At 38.7% G+C, this 12,063-nt stretch overlaps 1 protein-coding gene across 3 annotated transcripts in view; it reads left to right on the top strand.

Annotated features, from left to right (window-relative positions):
* Window positions 1-12,063, top strand: part of Dock4 (dedicator of cytokinesis 4) — a 429,879-nt gene that overhangs the window by 197,725 nt on the left and 220,091 nt on the right. For all 3 annotated transcript variants that reach the window (XM_042684635.1, XM_042684637.1, XM_042684636.1), the window contains exons 6-7: window positions 3,893-4,041; window positions 9,063-9,147. In XM_042684635.1, coding sequence (XP_042540569.1) covers window positions 3,893-4,041; window positions 9,063-9,147 — 234 coding nt within the window. The remainder of the gene's footprint in view (window positions 1-3,892; window positions 4,042-9,062; window positions 9,148-12,063) is intronic.

The raw sequence follows: 12,063 nt of genomic DNA, 5'->3' as shown, positions 1-12,063 counted from the left end.
CCTAGTGTCCTGAGTAATAGGAGATTGAGAGGGAGGGAGAGAAGGGGAGGAAATGAAGAAGGAGGGAAAGAGAATTACTTAACAGTCCCCCTGGATATTGAGATGGAATTCAGTTATAATGAGGCACAAATAACAAGTTGTAACCCAGAGATACCTGAGTTTGCCTGGGAATGAGGCTGACTTGGCCTTCTTGAATCTTTTGTTTTCTCTTTTCCTTCAGTACAAAAGTATTTTGTGCCAAACGTTTTGTTCAGGTTCACCACACTAGAGTGTATTTAAAGTATTGTCCATGTTCTCTTCTAACAGTTTGAAAGTACCTTGCTTCTACAATGAAAGATGTCTGATAAGGGTAATAATTCTTTATAAATTGTAGACAGTATATGAAGTAATATATGTCAGACATTTAGCAAAAAAGTACATGGTAGATGCTGGAGAAATACTAGTTACTCTTTGAAATAACATTGGCAAGGGCCTAAGTAATTCTCTTTAAAATATCTCTTAAACTATCAGAAATATAGCCACAAAAAGCAGAGGAGGGATATAGTAATAATCTTTTACCATGTACTTTGGTTCAGGCCCTGAGCTGTTTTATATCTCTCTTCCCTGGGACTCTGCCAGGAAATTTTTATTCTCAAGTCTTTTTTTCTTTTTTTTCTTTTTTTTTTTTTTTCTGGGTCTGAACTCTGGGCCTGGGCGCTGTCCCTCAGCTCTTCAGCTCAAGGCCAGCGCTCTACCACTTGAGCCACAGCACCACTTCTGGCTTTTTTTTGCTTATGTGGTGCTGGGGAATCGAACCCAGGGCCTCATGCATGCAAGGCAAGCACTCTACCACTGAGCCACCTTCCCAGCCTTATTCTCAAGTCTTATCAGAGATGATTTATCCAGAGTTCCACTCTGAGTGGTGAAGCTTGCCTCTAAATCTATGTTTGCTGCTGTTGAAAAACCTGTGTTGTTTTCATTTTAAGGCAAAACAAAACTTACTCATGCCCTAAAACAGGAAATTTACAATTAACTTTTTGCTACATTTCTGATATATGACAGGCACTTCTAGATGTTTTTGGGTTTTTTTTTGTTGTTTTGTTTTTTGTTTTTGTTTTGCCAGTCATGGGGCCTGAACTCTGGGCCTGGACGCTGTACCTTAACTCTTCAGCTCAAGGCTAGTGCTCTACCACTTGAGCCACAGCACCACTTCTGGCTTTTTCTGCTTATGTGGTACTGAGGAATTGAACCAGGGCTTCATGCACGCAAGGCAAGCATTCTACCACTGAGCCACCTTCCCAGCCCTCTAGATGTTGTTTTATTCCAAATGTTTAAAATTATGATGTTTTTAAATTTAGCACTAAATCAAAAGCTTTCTGAATATCCTCCATAACTATCCAGTTTCTCAAATCTAATTTTCACAAACTATTGTTTTGTGACTAGAAGTCCAATCAGATTACCTGCAATCTTAAAAATAGCAGAGTAAGTTTGATGGCCAAACTGTAGTGTACCAATAGTCCTTCTACTTCTGAATTTTGTCTCCCTTAAAAGAGGAAGCTGACCAACTAGTTTGCATTTTTCTAAAAGATCTTGCTTCCTTCCTTTCCATCTCTATAGTCTTTTACCACTAAGCATGACTCATAACGCAATCAAAACTGTTCCACTAAACAACTGCAGAATACTTCCTCTCAGGCAGGCATGTGTCCTTCTCACTGAAGTAGTCAGTTCAAAATGGTGTCACCTCTCCTTTGCCACATGAGATCTGATGTCTTTTTATAATTTCTATATAATTAGTAATCAGTGTTAGTAACCTCAAATGTTTCTTAGTCTTTGTTGCTTTAAAAAAAATTCCTAACAGAAAGTATCTCTTGAGTTCCACAAGAAACAGTACCTGTAAAGCAAGGTATTCCTCCATTCACTTCCATGTTGGACGGGGCTAGAAAAGACAGTCACAGCCACTGTGCTTGGCTGCTTACAGCCATGTGGAGGTCACAGGCACTGAGCAGTTAATTAGAGGAGTATTGTGTTACATTGCCTTGTAACTGCTTATATGGGAGTGTAGAACATGAGTAAATAGCAAGAAATAATAGACAGGCTCAATAAAGTGCTTTAGGAATCAAGAGGAGAACAAGATTATTTATGTCTCAGAGCATGAAGGACAGCATTTTCAAGAACGCTTCATGTACCTCTACCAAATTTGTCTGACCTGCACAATGATATGAAAAATTCTCAAGGCAATGGGGATTGGCAAGGCATAAAACACTCATTTTTAAAAAATAAAAATTATGAGCCAGCTGCCAGTGGCTCACACCTGTAATCCTAGCTACTCTGGAGGCTGAGATCTGAGGATCACGGTTCAAAGCCAGCCGGGGCAGGAATGTCTGTGAGACTCATCTCCAATAAACCACCAGAAAACTGGAAGTGGTGTGTGGCTCAAGTGGTAGAATGCTTGCCATGAGCCTAAGAGCTCAGGGCCAGCACCTAGGCCCAGAGTTCAAGATCAATGACCAACAAAAATAAATAAATACATATGAAACAATTCACTGTCTTTTCTCATCACACATAAAAGGAATTTGTTTGTTTCTCTTTAGCTTATAGCCCTAGTGTAGCTGTATGGTAGAATGCCGTAGTCTTTTTGTGTCATAGTCTAATATTAATTTTTATATAAAATAAAGGCATAACATCTAGTGAAAAAAGGGCTAGGTACTTATATAAGATTTACCCTAGTGCCTTCAGCGTATGAGACACACTTTAGTTTCAGTAAAACAAAAACAATAGTATTTGGGTGTTGGAGGTTGGGCTCAGTTGGTTGCTACCCAGTGAGCAAAGTATCAGGTTCCAAATTCAACTCCTGGTCTAGGCCAAAAAAATAAAAAGTACTAAAAAAAGTCAAAGAATACACAGTATTTATGATGGAGTTCATTAGACACCAACCTAAATTACAACAGTACTATACAGCTAAGGTGTGATATTCTGGGATTTTAAATATAATGGCTCCTTCGTCCTCATAGTGCTGTGATACCCATTTTTCAGAGGAGAAAAGCAGAAGGAGTTTAACAGAGTGACAAGTAATTTAGCCATAAATGAAAAAATTGGAATTTAAGTCAAGGTCTTTGGGCTGAAAGTTGTTGCTATCTTCAGGTTTGTTATCACTGATCCATAAAGCAACCTTGCAAGGTGCACAGAAGACAAAAGTCACATTCAAAATTCGTGAAATAAGTAAGTGGCACATTTATGCCTTATTTGCACTAAGCCAATGAGCGTAATGAATTTTAGAAGAGATCATCTTGAATCTGTGTAGTTGTTTAAAAAATAAGAAAGCACCATTTTTTCCCAAAGGTATCAATATTGAGTAGATACTCGCAATTTAAATGACTTGCCCTTCTATCATTTAATCAGTCTGAGAGCCTCTGTGCCCATCTTCTGAGGGGAGAGCTAAATGAACAGCAAGGCCATCATATAAGAAATACTTAGACATTTTCCATGTCCTTGCCTTTAGCTGCATGTTGCTGTGATCCAGAAAAGTAAAAACAGAAAGTGTGTGAAAATGACCAGGTAAGATCTCAGACAGAGTGGAAGTTAGTCCGAGCTTTGAGGGATAGGAGAAATTGGATAGAGCCAAAGAAAGGAGCTTGAAGTGGAAATCAAGGTAATGTATATCAACCACAGAGATTGGATTAATCCTAGATATGGAGGTGAAGTAAGAAGCAGGAACCGAGCGTCTGTGCTGGAATTTTAGACCAGAGAGGTACATTGTGAACCTGGAGGAGGAAAAGAGGGAAGACACCGAAAAGCTGTTACCAAGCAGCAAATGCATCCAGGGTCTCCAGGATTTTCCCCCTTTACTTTATTCTTTGGTTCCACAAGTCAGCATGAGGACTGACTACCAGATGTTCATGTGTTCATTTCTTAGAGAAACGAAGGCGATCTCTTCCACCGGCTGTGGCATATCATGAATGAAATCCTGGATCTGCGGCGGCAGGTACTTGTTGGCCATCTTACCCACGACCGGATGAAGGATGTGAAGCGCCATATTACTGCCCGCCTTGACTGGGGGAATGAGTGAGTACAGACTTTTACATGGTGCTCTCTAGTGGGGGAACACAACAATACTGACACAGATTTTAGCCAGCATGTAGTATACCAATCACACAGGGTTTTCCATTCTTCCCTTTTCAGGAGCTTTGTGTGAACTGTCACTGTTGGGAGTCAAGATATATACCATCTAAGTCTGGTGTGGGCACTGAGACACTGCTGTCTAGTGTCTGTGTGGTATGGTACTCACAGAGAATGGAATGTTCATTGGGATTACCTCCATATGGATGTGTCTGAAATGGGCCTGACTTAAGCCTAATGTCTGGCATAAGCTTATGTATATGCTTTTAATATCTACCTCCTCCATGTCATGGTGAAGGTCACCAGTATAATGCAGAGGGAGAAAGTGCTACAAAGTCTTTATGACACAGGCAGCACTGGGACCTTTTAATCATTACTGTGATGGGTCCTCTGCAAGCTATGTAGAAGAGAACCATCCCAGACACTTAGAGGAGCTACTTTGGGAACTCAATAAACGTTGTTCTTCAGGGAGATTTGCTTTTAAATAAACGTTATTAAAAATAACAGCCAAGCACTTAAGTAGTAAATCTAATCACTGAAAACTAAGACCAAAGCTAAAATACTAATTGAATATTAATGTAGGAGTAAGAAATGAAAATGAGCCAACTTTGCATACAATCTTTGTGTACAATCTTAGGGCTACATAAAACCCAAGTTTAAGGCTGGGAAACATTCTTTAGTATCCCCCAAATCCATATTTACTATTTGACTTTCAAAGTGTCTTAGAGCAAGGGGGGGGGGGGGGAAGTGTAAGGGAATCAGTCAGAAAAGGAGAAAATAGCAAGAAGTGAACCATAGATCAACTGGCATCTGACTGAGTATGAAAAAAAATCTCCAATATTTAAAGGTCGAATTCTGATTCCTGTAGCTATACCAATTCACTTTATCAGAAGGCAGGTTTGAGACTTGCTAAAGTGTTAAATACTGTAGATATGAAAACATGGATCTACTGACATACTTTAAATTTCCCTCTCCCCTAAAGTACTTTGATATCTTCTTGAACTCCCTAATTTTTTTTATCTTTTTCTAGACAATGAATAGGTTTACTTATTTCTAGATGATTCTTTATGTGAGCAATAAAGCAAGTGCAGATGTGGAGTGTAAGCTAAAGCATTGCATTAAGACTGCTATTTTTTCTAAAGACCAAAAAAAAAAAATCTTGAGAACTTCATTGAACTGAAAATGCATTGTCTTTTTTGCTTATTCTCCATTTCAATGTTATATTCATAACAGTAGTAGTAAATAAAGCATGAACTTATTTTTCCCTTCCATTTTAATATTTGCATAAATTCAAAGGACATCATGGAACTCTATGAGTAACAGAAATGTTTATAGTTAGTTTAGTTGTGCTGAGGTTCTCAGATGAGAAGACCTCTTTTGCAGAGTTCAGAATGGGACAATGAAGGTTTCAGGAATGCTGTCAAAAAGAGTGAACTGAATTTCAAGGCCTGCTCCAAGATAATGTAATTGAAAACACATAGTGTCTCCTGGCAGATTAGACTTGCAACCATTGGGTTAGACTTTTCTTGTTATGTGTTATGTAGTCACCATGGGAGAGGTTAACTCTTTGGGATACTGGAGCATGACCCTGGGCTGCCTAGCTGTTGCATGACTTTAGATGTTGCATGACTCCATTTTTTACTTATATGACATCTCACTTGTACTTTGATCAGTTCTATGGCTAATTTATGGTAAGTTGGCAAAACATTGATATGAGAAAATCAACGGTATAGTTTGAAATCAACACCAAATTTATGAATTTTTCTGAACCTTTTTTGTTTTCCTTGAACTTCATTGAACAATTATTTTAAAATAATTTACAGAATAGAGATTACATACCTATTTCTTTAAGAATAAATTTATTTCCTTATTGATTTGTGCTAAGTGAAAAGCCAACAAAGATAATTTGTTTGGCTATTAGATTAAATCACATTACACTGCAAAATTATTTGTCAGAACATAAATCTTTGGATGAATAGGAATTAGGTGTGATCAGTCTCAAGTTGTATATCAGACTGTTAAAGAGAGTTCCTCAGGATGTGGGAAGCATGGAGAAGGAGGAGATAACCTATCTTGTTGTTAATGAAGTCAGCAAAAGAAGCCTTCTCACTTGAGATCCGTAAGTAGAATTAAAGCAGTGGTGCCTATTTCTTTTGCCCATATAGTCTTACAATTTTGCTTGAATTTCTGCTGAGATCATATGGGAGGGAGGCAGAATCAGTCCGACCTTTCTTTCTGATTTCAGAATAGTTTAGTCATTTAGTGCTCACTTTTTCCTTCCAGCTCCTGTCTTCACATATCCTGTGTGGTGGTTTTCCATTTTTTTCTCTCCTTGCCTTGTCTTATTTCTTCATATTTTTTTGTACTGCACTGCTCCAGTTATATTCTGTCTACTAAGAAACCACAAACCACGTCTGGTTTATCCTAAGCTTATACTATAAGGCATTAACAAAAATCAAATAGAAACAGATTTTCTTACTCAACTGGGACTCCAGTATCCATGGAAAACCTGAAAAACTGCAGGCCTATGAAAAAAAAACTGCACAGTGCTAGATCTCAGGATCTAGCAGGATGGTTCTGGAGTTCATACCTTTTCTAGAATCTCTGGTATTTATCTTTACCCATGCTGCAATGATCTTGCTCACCTGCCCTTCACATGTTTTTTTTTTTTTTTCCGAAGCTCAAATTCACAAAGAATGGATCCAATTAGCAGTTAATACCTATTAGTCCTTTGTGAGCTGAACATTGTAATTGCCAGGTGCTTATAAACTGCTGGCTGGTCGTGGCTAGTCTGTGGATAACTTGTTGTAGGTCAGGTGCCATCAAGAAGAAAAGAGGCTCAGATGAGTGTCTCATCTGCCCCTGTATCACCCAAAGAAAAAAAATAAGTAGAAGAGTTTCTCATAGAAACAGCTTTGGAAAAGGCAGGCACTATGATTCCCATATGATTATACCTTCTCTTTCCTTTGTTGGATAATCTTTCAGCAACAATGTAGTCCCAGTGTCAAACGATATTGTAGACTGTAATGCAGTGATTCTGTCTTGAAAGGAGACTGAGAACAGGAAACCAGGAACATATTTTAACAGAATCCCTAGTGAAATATAGCAAAGAAGACATGGATATTTTTAAACTAAATAGCTGTTCTTACTGAAAGTTTATCCACAAGAATGGGTATGTGATTTCTTTGAGTTTCTCAATGAATAATATAATTTAGAAAAATTGAGAAAGTATTTTAGTAGCAGAAAGACAGCACCTACTCTCAAGTGACAATCTTCTAATTTAAGAACAAACATCTTTCCGTGTAGCTGAGCAGTACTTGGGTTGAAGTAGGTACTGAAGTAATAAATTTTATTTGTTAAACTTTGAGATTTTTGAAGAGGGCGTAGAGTTTCAGGATTCTTTTATTTTCTTCTTAATACAAAAGTAAGAAGCCTATAGTTCTATAATTGGAAGTTAAAAGCCAAAGGCTTCTGTATTAGAGAGGATGATGGTGTGAAAGTGATGCAGAATAAATTCTCAGATAAGTACTCATGAAACCTGGAATGTGGTAATTGAGGGAATTCTGGCAAGCAGATGGTATGTTGGCCTTGATCTACAGGGTATTATGAAGGTAGGCCGAAGCCATAGATTTGGTGTCTGATCATTATGGAAGTGAACAGTATGACATTTGTATCAGTGTTGCATAGTAGATGCCCTGGAGAGGGTTTATGTTACCAAAGTCAGGAGAGAGGAACTGGTCAGAACAGGGTTATAATGTTGCAACTCACCACCTGCCCCTCAGCCTGCCACTACCTGGAGCAAGACAGTAAAGGAGATTCCTGAGGTTTGAGGTACCAGGGGACCAGACCAGTAGCCTTCCTCTGGCTTCAGATCCCAAGGTTCCAGCCATCGAGGTTTTTATTGATCTTGTATAGGGAAGCATGTACAGAAAGTAAGTATAAACTTCAACTTGTGACGGTATTTTATGTTCAAGTGGTGGATGCCCTCCTTATTCTGGGAAAGAGAGGTAAATAGTAAACAGCTTACAATTTGCAAAAACCTGAGGCACCCACAGGCACCCACACAGTTTAGGGTGGAGTTAGCCCACACCCAAGGTAGAAATCAGAATTTTTGTTAAGTCATGACTGACTATCCAGGAAACTCTCTGTGTTCTGAGAGTACATTGGGAGAAGGCATTCCAAACTCCCAATCCTTTCAGGGTCTCACAACTTGGATTTTTTGGGCTCTCACATTGTATGCACTTTCCTCTGTCCCTGCTAAGACATAGCAACTCAGTTACCATCCTTGGTACCTCTAAGATTGAATGTAACTTTGTCATGGAAAGCCATGTGTTAGTGACAATGACACATGACACAAGAAAGTAAACCATTTTGCCATTCTAGATCTAGAACTGTGCTTGCTATTTCTGTTCCTTGCCTTCATTGGCTTTTTCCTTTTATTATATCTCAGAACTTGCCTTGAATGGACACTGCACACTAGTCTGTAGGGATTCACATTAGAAATGTAGTAACTCTGTGTGTAGCTAACTATGTTAGTATTAGGCCAATTCCTAAAGGCTAAACATGCCTCTTCTTCACCTCAGTTTCCAGAACCAGATTGATTCTAGCTCTTGTTTCCTCATTACTTACACAGGAAAGAAGAATTTTTCTGGCAATAATCTGTGGGGGTATTGAAGGCTCTTCATCACATAGTGCCAGGGCTTCCAGTGGTGGGAGAATCTGCTGATTATGGACATGACTACATCACCTTTTGATTTTCTTAGATTTGTCATCTTCTATTTCTCTCTTAAGCTCAGTATCCTGCTTTATAACTTACCTCAATTGCAGGAAACAAGCATACCATGTAAAACTATGAGTGAAAGAAGCATGGAGGTTGATATCTCTAGTTTCAGGTCAATGTACTAAGGACTATTATGACAATATATTTCATACAGGTGACTTTTCTTCCTCTGTAATTTATTTTCTAGACAACTGGGACTGGACCTGGTGCCGAGGAAAGAGTATGCAATGGTGGATCCAGAGGACATCAGCATTACTGAGCTATACCGACTGGTAGGCACAGAAAACATTGGCTCACAGCCTCGTTTGCTAATTTTGTGGTTTCCATGGCACTCTTCGTTTTTGCTTGATAGTGTCAGAACAGAATGCTCCAAGTTTAATTTGAAAAGAGTAAAGAGACTTGAAAGCTGAGGTGACCATGCCCTGAGTACCATACTGGGACATTTTCTTCATCTCACAATGATGCTATTCTCCACAGAGCCCTTTACTCACAAGCATTAAGAAGTAAAATCAGTTTTAAGTTCTTTTGAAAATCTTTGCACTTTCTACCTTGTCTAGTGAGATACTCACAAGAAAGTTACACCTGCTTACCTGTTGTGTTTCCAGACAGTGCTTTAAGTAATGGTGCCAGCCATTGTTCACCAATATATTAGCCCTCCTCCCTTCCCCTGTTATTGTTATATACACAGACTACCAGAAGGATCTTTCTTCTCTTTAGCCTTCATGGCTATGCTTGCTCGTCTCCCAAACTCAGTCCATTTCTTTTTTTTTTTTTTATTTTTATTTTATTTTATTTTATTTTATTTGAAAACATACTGTACAGAGGGGTTACAATTACATGGGCAGGAAAATGCATACATTTCTTACCAAGCATTGCAGCCTCCTCCTTTGTTTACCCTTCACCTCCCTTCCCAGCCTCTCCCCTCCCCCCCACCCAATCATACCCCCCCTCTTTCCCCCCCACCGACATTGTAAAGCTGGTTTTGACATGACATTTTGTACTTCTCATTGTTGCAACAGGTCCACCTGAATCCTTAAACGACTTGTTTGTCCCCGTCTCCTCCACATGTTATACTGACATCAAATATAGTGAAAGCGGGGGTTACACTGTGGGGGAGGGACATACAAAGCAACAAAGAAATAATATTATAAATGCGTTAGAAACACATGCATTAATGAAACAAAAACATTAAAATACATATTTGAGGGTTCGTTTTCCTAACATCACATTCTCTGACTTTTTCCGCTTGACTCATACCTATACTAGATATTGCAAATAAGGGAAACCATGGGACCTATGTTTCTTTGGGCCTGGCTTACTTCACTTAATATAATTTTTTCCAAGCCTTTCCATTTCCTAACAAATGGGGCAATGTCATTCTTTCTGATGGAGGCATAGAATTCCATTGTGTATATATACCACATCTTCTTGATCCATTCATCTACTGAGGGGCATCTGGGTTGGTTCCATATCTTAGCTATGGTAAATAATGCTGCAATAAACATAGTTGTGCTGGTAGCTTTAGTGTGGCCTTGTTTGTGGTCATTTGGGTAAATGCCCAAAAGTGGGATTGCTGGGTCATAGGGGAGCTCTATGTGGAGTCTTTTGAGGAACCTCCATACTGCTTTCCAAAGTGGTTGAACAAGTTTACATTCCCACCAACAATGAAGTAAGGTTCCTTTCTGTCCACATCCCCTCCAGCATCTGTTGTTGTTAGAGTTCTTGATTTTTGCTGTTCTAACTGGAGTGAGGTGATATCTCAATGTTGTTTTGATTTGCATTTCTTTTATGGCTAGGGATGTTGAACATTTCTTCATGTGTCTATTGGCCATCCTTCTTTCTTCTTCAGAGAAGCTTCTCTTTAGGTCTTTCGCCCACTTACTTATTGGGCAGTTGTTTCTTAGAGGATTTGTTGTTGGGGGGTTTAATTTTTTTGAGTTCCAAGTATATTTTAGATATGAGACCCTTGTCCGTTGTATGGCTAGTAAAGATCTTCTCCTAATCCGTGGGCTTTCTATTGATCTTGCTAGCTATGTCATTTGCCCTGCAGAAGCTCTGCAACCTTATACAATCCCATTTGTCCAACCTTTCTTTGATTTGTTGTGTTTCCGGGTCTCTATTCAGAAAATTTCGGCCTGAGCCGAGGAGACCCAGGGTTTCTCCTATTCCATCCTGTAATGTTTTCAGAGTGTCTGCTTTGAGTTCAAGGTCTTTGATCCATTTGGAGTTGATTCTGGTGCAGGGTGATATATAAGGATCTAGCTTTAGTTTTCTACATGTAGTTAACCAGTTTTGCCAGCACCATTTACTGAAGAGGCTGTCTGTCTTCCATTCTATTGTTTTAGCTCCCTTATCGAAGATTAGATGGCTATAGGTCTGTAGGTTCATTTCTGGGTTTTCAATTCTATTCCATTGGTCCTGAGGTCTGTTCTTATGCCAATACCAAGCTGTTTTGATTACTATGGCTTTATAGTAGAGTTTGAAATTTGGTATTGATATTCCTCCAGCAGTGTTCTTTCCGTTGAGGAGCGTTTTTGCTATTCGGGGTCTTTTATTGTTCCATATGAATTTTTGGATTGCCTCTTCTATTTCCTTGAAGAATGAGGATGGAATTTTGATAGGTATTGCGTTAAATTTGTAGATAGCCTTGGGAAGTATTGCCATTTTCACAATGTTAATCTTTCCAATCCAGGAGCATGGGAGGTTTTGCCATTTTTTAAGTTCTGTGTTGATTTCCTTTTTCAAGATTTTAAAGTTTTCATCATAGAGGTCCTTCACTTCTTTAGTTAAGTTAATTCCTAGGTATTTTATTTTTTGTGGGGCTATTACAAATGGAGTTGCTTTCCTAATTTCAGCCACACTTTACTCAGTCCATTTCTAAGGGCTGAAGCCCATTGATAAGCATAAAATAATTGATCAGGTGACTTATCCAGGCATCAGTTGTAATTTGTGAGTTTTTTTTGTTTTGTTTTTGTTTTTTTTTTTTCTTAGCATCTAGGTTCCTCAACCCTGAGGTATAATGGCTTGGTTTTTAATCTTGTATTTACAAATGCTTAGGTATAAAATGTACCTGATTTCTTAATATTAATGAAGCTCTCTTAAATACTAAATTAGAGGAGATGGTTGGGAAAGGCTTTCAAAGACTATCACCTTAAGCATGATCTTTACTTTGATCTCATTACTACTAT

This window comes from Dipodomys spectabilis, unplaced genomic scaffold (genome assembly GCF_019054845.1).
Source record: "Dipodomys spectabilis isolate Male_0828 unplaced genomic scaffold, ASM1905484v1 ptg000089l, whole genome shotgun sequence".
Lineage (NCBI taxonomy): Eukaryota > Metazoa > Chordata > Mammalia > Rodentia > Heteromyidae > Dipodomys > Dipodomys spectabilis.
This window is presented reverse-complemented; position numbering and strand designations above follow the sequence as displayed.